Below are 13,147 nucleotides of genomic sequence, written 5' to 3'. Positions count from 1 at the left end.
TTTAATTTTAAATACCCTATTAAGTCTTTTATGTGTAGTTTTGGACAATCCCATTATATATAGAAATGATTTTCCTCGGTTGAGCTGCGTTGTCTCCAAAAGTTCCTACTTTCCTCTGAATCATGCATTTAAAAACAACAGGTTTGCCTTGTCTGGTCTACTCATGTTTTTCTTAACAAAGACCATTGTATAAGCCACAGGTGTCAAACTCAAGGCCGGGGGGCCAAATGTGGCCCACGGTGCAGTTTTAGGCGGCCTTTACGATCATATCATATCTAAGTTAGAACTGGCTCAGTGGAATGAGGTCTGCAGATTTCCTCCAGTATAAAAATGTTAATTCAACCTTGAAGATTAAAAGATATCCTTGTTAGGTTATAAAAATCTGAAAAAGTACAGAGTAGAAATAATTAGATAAAAAGTCAGGAATGAGAGAAAGAAATCAATTTGTGTTGTCATATCATATTTTCATTTTGCATCTGAAGATTATGACTGAAACTTAGGATTTTGACTATTTATTTCATTTTTCAACATTTTAAATTCATAATTTTGACCTTTTCTCTCATATCGTGACATTTTAGATTTGCAATTTTTTAAAAATTTTAGATCAAAACTTGACTTTTCAAACTCCTAACTTTGATTTTTAATCCATATTTTTATATTTCCGTACAAAAATAGTTCCATATTTCCAACCCATGTTTTCACTTTTTAAACTCCTGATCAAGAATTTTATCTCATATTTTTACCTTTTAGACTCACTATTATGAAATTTATCTTCTATTTTGACCTTTTTAACTCCTGATTTTGTATTTTATCTTATATCTTGGCCTTTGAACTCGTGATTTTAAGTCTTTATCTCATATATATGCCCTTTTAAAACCTTAGTTTGACTTTTAATTTTGTATTTTGACCTTTAGGACTTATAAAGTTGGCTTTTTATCTTATATTTTGAGCCTTTGAACTCATTTGTTTATATATTTAGCATTTGATTGACATGGACACACAGTAAGAGTGATGCTGCGATATTTATTCATTCAAATTTTTTTTTTTTTTTTTTTTTAGAAATCTTAAAATCTTTTATCATCACTGTTTAATTTCCCCTATAATTCATTAACTGTGAAAACCCGGTTGACAGTTCTTGGTTAAATCTTGACCCTGTTAGGCCCTCAGGTTAGACCTAAATTCAGATTTTGACCCCCCCTGGTATAAAATGTTCATTAAGTGTTTTATCATCATTTTACTTAACGTATGCAAATCTAATAATAAACCCCACCCAGCCCCGAGGTCTCTGGCAGCCCCCCCAGGTTGGGAACCACTGGTCCAGGGTCTATACTGGAACATTTTTCATTAAATTATTTGAGTGGTCACCCTTTTTTGGAAATTGAAGTCAAAGTCTCTCGTTGAGGAGGTAGGGGGTCCTGAGGCCAGACCAGTGAAAGTGAAGGAAGTCAAAATAAAGTAAGCGACACACCAAAGAACTGTTCTTCTGAGTGTTAAGCAATCCATTTTCGAGCCTTCAAAGCTACAATTAAAGTCAAATCACATTAAAAATACATGTTTGTGTGTTTTGATGTGCAGCGCTCATAAAAAATTGAAATCAAAAGAACAATCTCATCATTATTGTAAAATGTTGCAGGAACAACACAAGCTGTCATAAATCTAACCTGCAGAGGCTCTTTTAAAGGATCTTTGTTTGTGTATAAAGTTTATCTTTAGCAATGCTTTAATGGCTAGCCAGAGCTAGAACTGCTTAACCCTTAATGTAGGCCATTTATTGACAGCAGCAGCACAAACACTCAGAGGCGAGCAGAGAGATGACTGAAAGGCTTTCTTTTTTTTTTCCGGAAGTAATGAAAGATTTTTTTTAACGAGTCTGCATTTGGCAGAGACATTTGCTCTGTGTTTATGGCTGCTACAATGCCAAGCAGCTTAGTCAGGGTAAACAAGGGTGGAGGATGGCAGATTGTAACAGCAGTGCTGTCAAATATTCACCATCTAGATTACTTATTTGTGTCTGTGTGCAAACAGGAGGGCGATGCTCACTCTCTGCACCTGTCATCACATATGTGTTCTGTTCAAACATGCGTGAAATTTATTCACAAGTCCTTAGCATTCACTTCTGTTCATTGTGTTTCTTAAGGCTCACAGACAACCACTGCATTTGTTTGTCATCTCTTCATAGCCCACACGTTATTTCAAATTCTGCTGCTTTGGATATGGATGAACTACAAGCATTCCCTGTACGACAAAAGAATACATCTCTTTGGTTTCATAAATAATGTGTGAACACTTTATAAATTAAGCATCATACAGAAGCAGGGGGACGCTGTTAGAGGACGTGGGCGGGATGTCAGTGCAGTATGTGGGTCACTTCCTGATCCTGTTTGAGTTATTTTCAATGTTGATCAAAGAGACTGACAGACTCTGTCCCCTGGCCTCTGTCCAGTCTGCTTCTGGAAGAGACTCGTTGACTTTTCTGCCAGGGTTTTCCGCTTCACTCCATCCTGCAGTTTAGACAAACATGCATCAAGCTGTGGCATTTATAGATCAAATACTTAAAATACTTTACAGTTCAGATGAGCAACAGTATGCAGACGTTTTCTGTCCCTGATTTCAGAACAGTAGATCAGACTTCTTGTTAACCTCATCCAAGAAAATCTAATCTTGACAATTTCCTAAGATACTTTTTGACACCAAGTCTTTCTAAAATGATAGTGTCTGAGATTTAAATAGTTGAGAGGATGGAAAGTATGAAAGCTCTAAGTAGGGTCCCTGTGGAGCTTTAAAGTTGGAAATTCAAGGCCACAAAAAATCTAAAAAAGTCTGTGAGGTCTTAAATTTTAGATGAAGCTTATGTTTATGTGACAGTTAACTGCATTTACAGCCTTTACATATCTTTACATTTATCAACCCTTCACCTCAGCAAGAGGAGGTTTAAAGAGGAGCCCTCAGTGTAAGAGCGATGTAAGACAAGCAGAACAAATGTATTCAATCACACAGAAAAGCCTCATCGTCATTAAAGACTGTCTTAACAGTGGTTGCAACTTTTTGTCTATACATTTAAAATCCTCCCGGCTTTTAAAGTTCTCTGTTCAAAATGTAATTCTTCTCTCTCTGTAGAGCAGTGGTTCTCAAACTTTTTTAGCCTGCGATCCCCAAAATAAACATGCCAGAGATCAGGGACCTCCACTGTACCTGAAGGTGGCTGAACCCAACCATGCACATTCAAGAATAGTCATAGGCGGTTTTACCATTAGGCAAAGGTAGGCAATTGCCTGGGGCCTCTTCCATAAGGGGGGCCTCAAGAATTTGCCTAGGTTTGTGTTTCTACAATTGTAGCTCACTTGTGTTTTTGCCACTCCCCAGGTCAAAGAAAATTACTCTTAGTTTAACATTTAGAGCAGGGAGGAACATTGTGTAAAAAAAAGATGCACAATAGAGCGCATAGCTGCGCAACTGCAGCATCAACTCTGCTCTCTCAGTGAGTCTTGTCCTGTCCACACCTCTGATTGGTTTCTTGCACAAGGGCCTTAACAAATGTCGAATAAAGAGGTTTCTGCCCTGTAAAACCAAACTTCTTCCCCTTAGTGGGATTAAAACAGCTGCTCTCAGGATAACAAATAGGCTACTTTCTCTGCGTAATTGTCCCTCAACCACAAACGCGGACATCGTATCTCACTTTGGTGAGTGACTCAGTTCAATCTCCAGCCTAATTTAATCCCACATTATGATAAATCTGTAATGCCAAACTAATATCAACTAATTGTATTTACGTATGATTTAATTTTATGTTATCAAGAAATGAAATTATGGTCTTGATCACTTAAGCTTAAACAGGACATGGTTTATGAATCCTGTAGCATATTTAACTCCAGCTCTCATTAAATGGTAGAAATTCTTCTCATAGTGGTTAAAATGACTTAATAACTGAACATTCAATCCTAATCTGGGAACAGGCTGTCCTATGACATGAGAGGACGACATGTTTGACCTTGGCGATGCGCTAAAATGCATCCAAAATGAGATGCACCAGTTCATCACGTGTGCTCGGATGTCAGAGGGATTCAGAGAGAACGGACATGAAGAAGAACAACTCTAGGGGCTCAGACATGTGTAAAAAGTCAAGTTTTCACTCAGCAGGTGAGAGTTTGCGGCTATATAAGAAGTAACAGTGCGATAAATCTCGCAGGTTCCTCGTCTCTATCTCTCTCTCTTTTGCTCCTTTCTCTCACTCGTCTCCTCTCTGGTCTCTGCACTGATCCCAGGTCAGGTTGAATAATCTCAGGGTCAGATCAAATATTGTGGACGACAGGTTGCTGTTTTAAAGCCATAAACAGTCACGTTGAATGTATATTTATAATGAACATTTCAGTCTTGTAAATTCATCATCAGTGGGTCATAAAAACGTTAAAATCTGTAGAAATTGTCATATGTTACAAGGACAGTATATTTTTGCCTGACCTGTTTAGATTACCTGCAGGTAGATTCTCTTTCTAATTAACTGTTTTGCATGCAAACATGCAGCACTCACTGGATTATTTCTCTTTATAAACATTACAGCAGCTTATAGATCAGCTTTGGTCGTATTGATGTTGCTAAAAAATTGTCTGGCCTGCAGGACGTCTCATTGGAGCAAATCTGTCCCCCGACCCAAAATGAGCATGACATCCCTGTTTTGCTGAAGTTCAGTATGATTCAGATGAAAAAAATACTGAAAACAGAGCCTATTGTATTCTTCTCTTTATAACATAATAAAAACTCATGTAATACGGCTGATTTGATGCAGAAATACAGATTAACTGCATTAGGTTCTTAATGGGACCTTGGGCCAGATACACTTACTAAGATATTGTACCTGATAACATGAAACCCTGAGAACAGGAGAGTACATGAACTTCAGAATATGATGAAGAAAAGCCACAAGTTTGTGCATAATAATCATTTTAATACAGAGAGTCTTTGTTCTCATATCTTTTTGGAGGAGATGTCAGATTTACATTTGTTTTTTTTAATTCTCTGTCTAATGCAGTTTGTCCAGTTTGATGTTACCAACTATTCACTAAAACTCAACCTAAGAGACGTTGGTTATAATGCAGATTATCTTACACTGAATGGAATTAAATGTGTTATTAACGGCCACTGCACATTGTGCTGCTTCTGTTAAATCACATTCATATGGCGGTCATCAAAGAAGTTGAGGTGAGTGATATTAGGGGAGGCCTCACATTGATCTTTGTCTGGGGCCTCCAAGTCACTAAAACCGCCCGTTAGAATAGTCATGTGCAGACAAGTCTTCCCATAAGAGGAAAAATGGGAGAGCTTTCTGGGGCCAAGCCAAACTGGGGGCCAGTAAAAGTAAAGTTAAGCTGTGGTATTTTAGATTTTACCTGAATAGTAACCACTCTAATCAAAGAAATTAATTTTGATTATTTGTGTAGTAAGTAGCCCTCTTTTAAAAATATAAATCCTTTTGTTAAAAACAGAATTAAAATACATTAAAAATAGCTAAAATGGGTTTATAATGGTGAAAAATGGTGGGAACGGTGGTGAAATTGGATTTTTTAAGTAGCAGAAATGGGTTAGAAATGCCAAAAATTAGATAAAAGTGGCAAAATAACAAGACGAAATAGCAAAAACGGGCATTTTTAGTGGTAAAGGGGTATTCAAAAGTGGCTGAAATGGCGTTAAAGTGGCAAAGATAGGTGCAAATTTAGTGAAATGGAATGAAAATTGATACAAACTGGCAAAAAAGGGTTAGCTGAGACAGAAAAGTCAGAAACTGGCAAAAATGGGCATAACAAATTGTGAAATATGGCTTAAAGTGTGGTAAAAGGGGTTAATAATGTCAATAATGTGTCAACAGAGCCAACAATAGGGAGAGAGTGGCACGATTTTGTTTAGAAGTGGCAAAAACAGGCAGAAAAAAAGTGGTGGAAAGGGTTTAAAATTGACAAAAAATGAGTTTTAAGTTGCAAAAACTTTAGACTTGGCAAAATTGGTGGGAAAAGTGATAAAAACTGGTTAAAATTAGGCAAAATTGGTGTAAAGTGGCAACAGTGTAGTTCAAAATTGCTCTTAGTTTTTTAAGGCATCTGGAGACCCCCTCTCAGTATCTCACAACCCCCAGTGGGGTCCCGACCCCAACGTTAAGAACCCCTGCTGTAGAGCAATGCATCTTCATACTAAATACAGTTGTGCTCATAAGTTTACCTACGATGGCAGAATTTGGAAAATGTGTACTATTCTTTAAAGAAAATATGAATGATCAGGCAAAATAAATGTATTTTATTTTAAATAGGATTCAAACTAAACTGTGAGACATCTAAAAAAGAACAACCATTAAGTAAAACATAACAAAAGAGAAAATACTGAGATGGTCCCTCTTCAAAAGTTTACATACCCCTAGTCCTTAGTACTGTGTTTTGCACCCTTTAGCATCAATGACAGCTAGTATTGTGTGATAGTTGTGGATAAGAGCCTTTATTTTCTCAGATGGTAAAATGCCCATTCTTTTTGGCAAAAACTTAGATCCTGTAAACTCTTGGTCTGTCTTGCATGAACTACGCATTTGAGATCTCCCCAAAGTGGCTCAATGGTATTGAGGTTAGGAGACTGTGATGGCCGCTCCAGAACCTTCACTTTTTTCTGCTGTAGCCAAAGACAGGTTGATTTGGCCTTGTGTTTTGGATCATTGCCATGTTGGAAAGTCCAAGTGTGTCCCATGCACAGCTTCTAGGCTGATGAGTGCAAACTGCCCTCCATTATTTTCTGATAACATGTCACATTCATGTTGCCATCAATTTTTCTCAAAGTCCCTGTGCTGCTGTAGCTCACACACCTCAAAAACATCGGAGATCCACCTTCATGCTTCACAGTAGGGATGGTGATGCCCCTCCAAACACAACATTTATGGATGTGACCATAAAGTTCAATCTTAGTCTCATCATTGCACATGATTTTGTTCCAGAAGCTTTGAGGCTTGTCCAGGTGCTGTTTTGCTGTTTTGTGGTACTGGTGTCGTAATGGCTTTCTTCTGGCAACGCGACCATGACGCCCATTTTTCTTCAAGTTTCTCCTTATTGCGCTTCTTGAAACAGCCACACCACTTTTCTGTAGAAAAGTGTGTATGTCAGCTCAAGTATTTGTGTGTTTTTCTTTGCATCCCAAACGATTTTCCTGGCTGTTGTGACTGAAAGTTTTGTTGGTCTACCTGACCATGGCTTAGCATCAACAGAACCTCTTATTTTCCTCTTCTTTATCAGAGTTTGAACACTACTGATTGGCATTCTCAAATGTTTGGATATCTTTTTATATCCTTTTCCTTTTCATAAGGTTCAGCTACCTTCTCTTGCAGTTCCTTTCACAGTTCTTTTGCTTTCCCCATGGCTCAGAATCCAGCAAAGTCAGAGGAAATGTGCAGGGGTCTATCAAGAGCCCAGAGACTCACTGACTTTTTATGCACAGACACTAACTACATGCAAACATGTGACAGCTGTGGACAGTTACAGTTACAAGCCATTTAAACCTGTTTGTGTGCATTTTATCAGGCCAAAACATAAAGGGTGTGTATACTTTTGATCAGGGCTGTTTGGGTGATTCAACTTGCCACTATGGTTTCAAAAGAGCAAATACAATTGCATGACAATAACTAGAAGAGCACTCAGAGAGCGCAGACCTCTGCCATCAGCCCTATCTCTCAATAGTGATAACCCCAAAGCAGATGGATACGCCTGTTTCCTTGTTTTTCACTGGCAAATCCATCTGGCATGTCAGTATACATTAGTCAAGAATCCTTTAAAAACATTTCTGGATCCAGACGGTGATCTGGATCACTCCCAAATCTAATTCGCCGATTCCTCCCTCCCCGGTGGGATGGAGACACGGTGAGGCAAAGCATTGGCTTCGGCACATGTGGAAGTCATGGCAGAGGGTGAATATTCCTCTATTCCTCCCAGCATTGTGAGTATTCTCGCTACAATTCGCTGTCTTTCTCTCTGTTATGCTACAACTCATCTCCTCGACCGGCCGTGTCTTTCAAACTCTATAAACTCCAAAACTTTGAAATAGTTACTCATGTTCCCCATCTCCTGGTGTAAAGTGGTAACAGCGCAGACCTCCACCATTAGCCCTATCTCCCAATTGTACAGAATCTTTAAAAAAATTCCTGGATCCAGACGGTGATCCAGATCAGTCCCAAAATCTAATCAGTTCTTCCTCATGCCATTTCTGACATTTCCTGAAAATTTCCTGAAAATCCGTCCATGACTTTTTGAGTTATGTTGCTAATAAACGGACAAAATAATAAACAAACAAACCCACCCGATCACATAATCTCCTTGGCAGAGGTAAACATAACTTCGACTGACCATTAAACTTGAATGAAAGAAAGGTTTTCCCATTATCAAACATATTTCCTGGAAAAATATGCAATATTCCACAAAAGTCAAGGTATGTAAACTTACGAGCACAACTGTAAATGTTTACCACAGTATTATCAAATCAGCATTTAAGTGTGATGTAATGACACCCCAGTGCTCTGCAAACGGTGCCCCTCTGTGCATTATACACTAATTTATTCACAGGGCGGGTCAGTCAATCAAAATTGAGTTTAAATGTCGATATGTCTCACTGCAATTTTCAATCATAGAAGGTGCAATATTTCTTTAACCTGAGATGTGTCTCAAAATATCAGTTTATAGGTCACATATTTGACCCCGTTAAGAGGGGTTTTTAGACATGCAAAAACCATACTGGAGTGTTTCTTCAGCAACAAACTCACAGGCATGTTTTTGGGACCTCTGAGACCAACATAAACTTGTATCAAAGGGGTAAAAAATGTGACTTTTAAGGTTGTTTGACTACGAGTACCAAATCTAAGTTTAAATACTGCTATCATCACAGTCCTCATTAAAGTTTGTGTTTTTGTTTGTCACGTCCAGTGCCAAGGTCAATTGAGTACCCATCCTGGGACTGGAGGGAAAGCCGGGACTTCGACGAGCTCAACCACATCCTGCAGGAGAGCAAGAAACTGGGCAAGGCCCTGGAGAGTCTGTCCCGCAGTGAGTGGCTTCCCCTTGCCATGCTCCCACCATACCGAGCAGTGTTTAATTCATCTGAAAATACCGAACTAAAGAGCAGGCCTTTCTGTAAATGTCACTGTAAATCCTGAGAGGAAACTGGATCAAGCAGCTAATCTTACACGCTCGTCGCTAAGCTCAGAAGCAGCCTAAGCTGGGATTTCAAACTGTATTAGATGCTTTTAACAATTTCTCTTCTCTCTGCAGGCATTGCCATCTCTGACGAGCTCGATCAGGTAAATGTTACCTCCAATGACGTCTTTATTAAAGCCAGACATGTGGAAATAGAGATCTGTCACTCATCACTCAGACAGCATTAAGTAACGGCCATGTTTCGTCATTTTAACTCAGCTAAGAGAGAAGCGTTGCTCTTTTTTCAAACACTGATCTGCAATCTCATGAGAGTGATTCATGAGAGAGATACTTTGGTAAGCATGTCCTCCATCTAACTCTCCCTCACTGTTTCAGTGCACATCGTACTTTGTATGAGCTCTGCCTTTGTCCTCGCATGGCCCCAATTCTCCAGCATCACAATAGTGCAGCGGCTGCCCGGGCTGGAGACTCACAGAGCGATTTGTGAATGATGTGTCTGGCTCAGAGATGCAGCATATGTTTTGACAGGGACTTCACTTTCTGCTCGGTGCAGCAGCACATGTCAAACGTCCTTGGCTCTCATCCTAGAGATTGTCTTTTTGTTCTGTGGGACAGTGCAGGGACTGAATACTAAACAGCTGCTCTGATCATGCAGAGACAATAGCCTGTGATACTATCTGGGATTGAGCATGTCTTTGTAAATGTGTGCCAACTAAATTTTGGGGCAGAGTAGGAGTGGCAAGGGGCTCAGACAATAATGTGTCGCTTTAATGACAAAGTTTTATAGCAGTTTGAACTCAATCTGATCCCATTTTCATTTAAACCCGCGTCTTTGTCTTCCTATCTGCCCTCCCCAGTCTGCTCTTCTGCCTCTTTTCATTTCTCTGTTACTCTTTCAGAACCTGGGGGGCTTTAACTCAGTGCTGCGCCCCCGGGTGGTGGGGGAGTGGGTCGGCCGGGAAGAGGAGGATGCGGATCCCCTGGCTGCTGAGATGCTGCACCCCCCGGTGCCCAGGGCTAAATCAGAGGTGTGCTGGAGTGGAGACAGCAGCCCAGCTGGAAGGTCAGTGATTGACTTTATGGATTTTAATCAGGATAGACTTGAATGAAGTTGGGTAATCATTTATTTTACACATTTTGATGAAAGAGAAATGTGCAATGTCTTTGGCTATCAGACTCCATCGTGTTGACTTGATGTTCTTAAAGGGGTAGTGAGGCAAACAGCTTTAGGATATCCCCCTATGGAGTCTAGACACCAGACTAGACACCACTAGTCTAGTGGTAATGATGAAGGATGCAGGATGAGGAGTAGACTTCTGTGGTGGCTTGGAGGAGACTGAGGGACGATGAGATATGCAGAAAGCCTGTGAGGATCTTTAGATGCTGATGAAATAAATCCAGGTGGCAGGGGTGGAGGAGGGTCGCAGCATCCACACTGAAAATACTGACTGTGAAAGAGAGGACAACAGATTTAAAATATGACAGGTGCATGATGATTGATCAAGCAAGGTTATAGCATAATCTGTCTAGCTAAGTACTTAAGAGAGTGAAAGCCCATGATCCGCTGATCACCAGAGCAGGAAGAGAGAAAGAATGGAAGGGAGAGATAGGCACGAGTGGTGGAAAATGCATGAGTCAGAAACAGTCTTCCTGCTTGAGCTTGTATAGGACAGATGCATCCATTGTGAAACTGGACAGTGATATTTACAATTTTCCAGATCAAAGATTCTGAATATATGTGCTTTTTTAAAATAAAAATGAGCTTTGTGATGTGATTTATCTACTCTTTAGCCAGTAGTTTTTCCCTGTTAAAATGTTAATGGAAAATGTCTTGCAGACTCCATATCTCTGAACTGTCTCAGAGATGGGGCAACATTTCCACTGTGAATATTACCTTTCACATTTCAGCCTGAAAACAAATCAGTTTTTCCAACAGTAGACTTTTTCTGCTCAGTATAAAAAAAGCCTCTTCTCTGAACCAGCGGTTCGGAATACTCTGGAGTTACATTTTTGTTGCAACACAACAGATAGAGATCAGTTATCGATGCATGTTACATCATTTGACTGGCTGATGTCAGATAACACGGCTGATACTAGCCTCATGTGCAGTTCTGTATGTCAGAGTTCATGTAATTCCTGCATGTTTGAATTAAGGTAAAATCTTAAGGCTGGAAGGTTATTTTTGTCTCTTTTAAAAAGTTAAAAACTTAAAGTTATAAGGCCATTGTTGGCTCTTTATTGTTGCCTGAGGAATGCCCATCTGAATGGCTTTGCTAATCCCTTTTCAAAGGCGCGATCAAACATGTCTGCCATGATACTGCTTCAACCCAGTTTTGAATTAAAGCTAACCTCATTTCTGGTCGCTCAAGGCCAGACGAATTTCCTGCTCATTGCTTAAAAATGTGACAATATGTCTCCTTCATGGGTTTGACTTTCAAATTATTTCACGCCCATGCTTGGAAAACTTTCCACATTTTTTGTTTTCATGAATTCGTTTGCTAAAATATCCAAGTTCCGATCTGCTGCCACCACCCTGACTATCACTGCAGACTGTGTGTGACTTTGTGTTAAGGGAGTCGCTAGCTCTGCAGCTGCTGATGTGACTAATTAGAGGAGGATCGGATATAAAACCATAAATCATGTGTGAGCCTGAGCTGACATACCCGCAGTGTTAATCTCATTAGGTGACTGTATGGCTGGATTATGGGGAGAAATCACTTAGTTAGAAGTCTGAGCCGGGAGATAGGGGTGTGTGTGTGTGTGTGTGGGGGGGGGGGTGTGTGTGTGTGTGTGTGTGTGTGTGGGCTTGCTGATGAGCTCCGCTCTGTGTGTACGTGTAAATGAGGTGTTTACCTATAAAAGGTGTGAGATAAGTGCTGTGTGCTCAGATTGGGGCACCATCCCAAAATAATTACAGCTCTTTCTCTCATGAACTGGAGGAGTACGGGGCTCTTCAGAGAAATCATTTATATTTACTCTAGACTGCATTCACTGTGAGTTTGATCCCACTTCAGATCGGGTTTGGGGATTGAGATCACTTCCACATCCTCCAAGGCACAGAGCCAAAAATAGCAGGATGGGAATAAGAGCACATTTTTCCTCCTTGTTTTAGGTTAGATCAGGTAATTATTCACTAGACCCACTCTAGGGATGTGGAAGAGCCGAAAGAGAGGGGGTGAAGGACTGATGGATGAGAGGCAAAATATAAAAGATTAAAGTGACATGTGCAGTCACCTGCTGAGCAGGAGAGTTTTCAAACTGTTTTCAGGTGGGTTTTTTTTCCTTTATCGGACAGGAAAGCTGAATAGAGTCAGGAAATTTGGTGGAAAATGGGAGAAGACCTGCACCAAGTGTGCCTCAAGTAGGAATTCAAACCTGGGACCTGTGCGTCCAAGACTTTAGCCTCTGTATATGGGTGCCTGCTCGAACAACTGAGCTGAACCAGTGCCCACCTAACAGGAAATAAATGTATGTACTCTAGCCATGACTTTGTTGAGCGCATTTTAGAAATAAGTTTGAATTCTGAGGATAATATCATAGGGTGCAGTGCAAAAACACTTCTTTGAGAGAAATAACTACAAAAAGTTGCTATTAGAAAAAACAGATTGTCTCTGATACACACTGCCCGTCCAAAAAAGTCACACACTCTAATATTTTGTTGGACCACCTTTAGTTTTGATTACAGCATGCATTCATTGTGGCATCATTTCGATAAGCTGCTGCAGTGTCACAGCATTTATTTCTGTCCAGAGTTGGATTAATTTTTCACCAAGATCTTGTATTGACTCCGACTTCCTCCCATCACCAAAAACATGCGCATTAGGTTAATTGGTGACTCTAAATTGGCCATGGATGGATGGACGGATCTTGTATCGATGATGGGAGAGTCAGTCCGCTGCACAAAGTCTTCCAAAATATCAAACATGCCAGAAACCCACCCATCAGGAGCAACTGGTCAGGCTGTGGTTTTCCGTCTTGTC

The 13,147-nt window shown here is 40.0% G+C and overlaps 1 protein-coding gene across 1 annotated transcript in view; it reads left to right on the top strand.

Annotated features, from left to right (window-relative positions):
- Window positions 1–13,147, top strand: part of c19h8orf34 (chromosome 19 C8orf34 homolog) — a 130,184-nt gene that overhangs the window by 36,632 nt on the left and 80,405 nt on the right. Inside the window, exons 4-6 of the mRNA XM_041814515.1 lie at window positions 8,937–9,056; window positions 9,282–9,310; window positions 10,067–10,230. Of these exons, the coding sequence (XP_041670449.1) occupies window positions 8,937–9,056; window positions 9,282–9,310; window positions 10,067–10,230 (313 nt within the window). The remainder of the gene's footprint in view (window positions 1–8,936; window positions 9,057–9,281; window positions 9,311–10,066; window positions 10,231–13,147) is intronic.

This window comes from Cheilinus undulatus, linkage group 19 (assembly GCF_018320785.1).
Source record: "Cheilinus undulatus linkage group 19, ASM1832078v1, whole genome shotgun sequence".
In the NCBI taxonomy this organism is placed as follows: Eukaryota; Metazoa; Chordata; class Actinopteri; order Labriformes; family Labridae; genus Cheilinus; species Cheilinus undulatus.
Note: the sequence above shows the minus strand (reverse complement) of the source record. Positions and strands in the feature narration are given on the sequence as shown.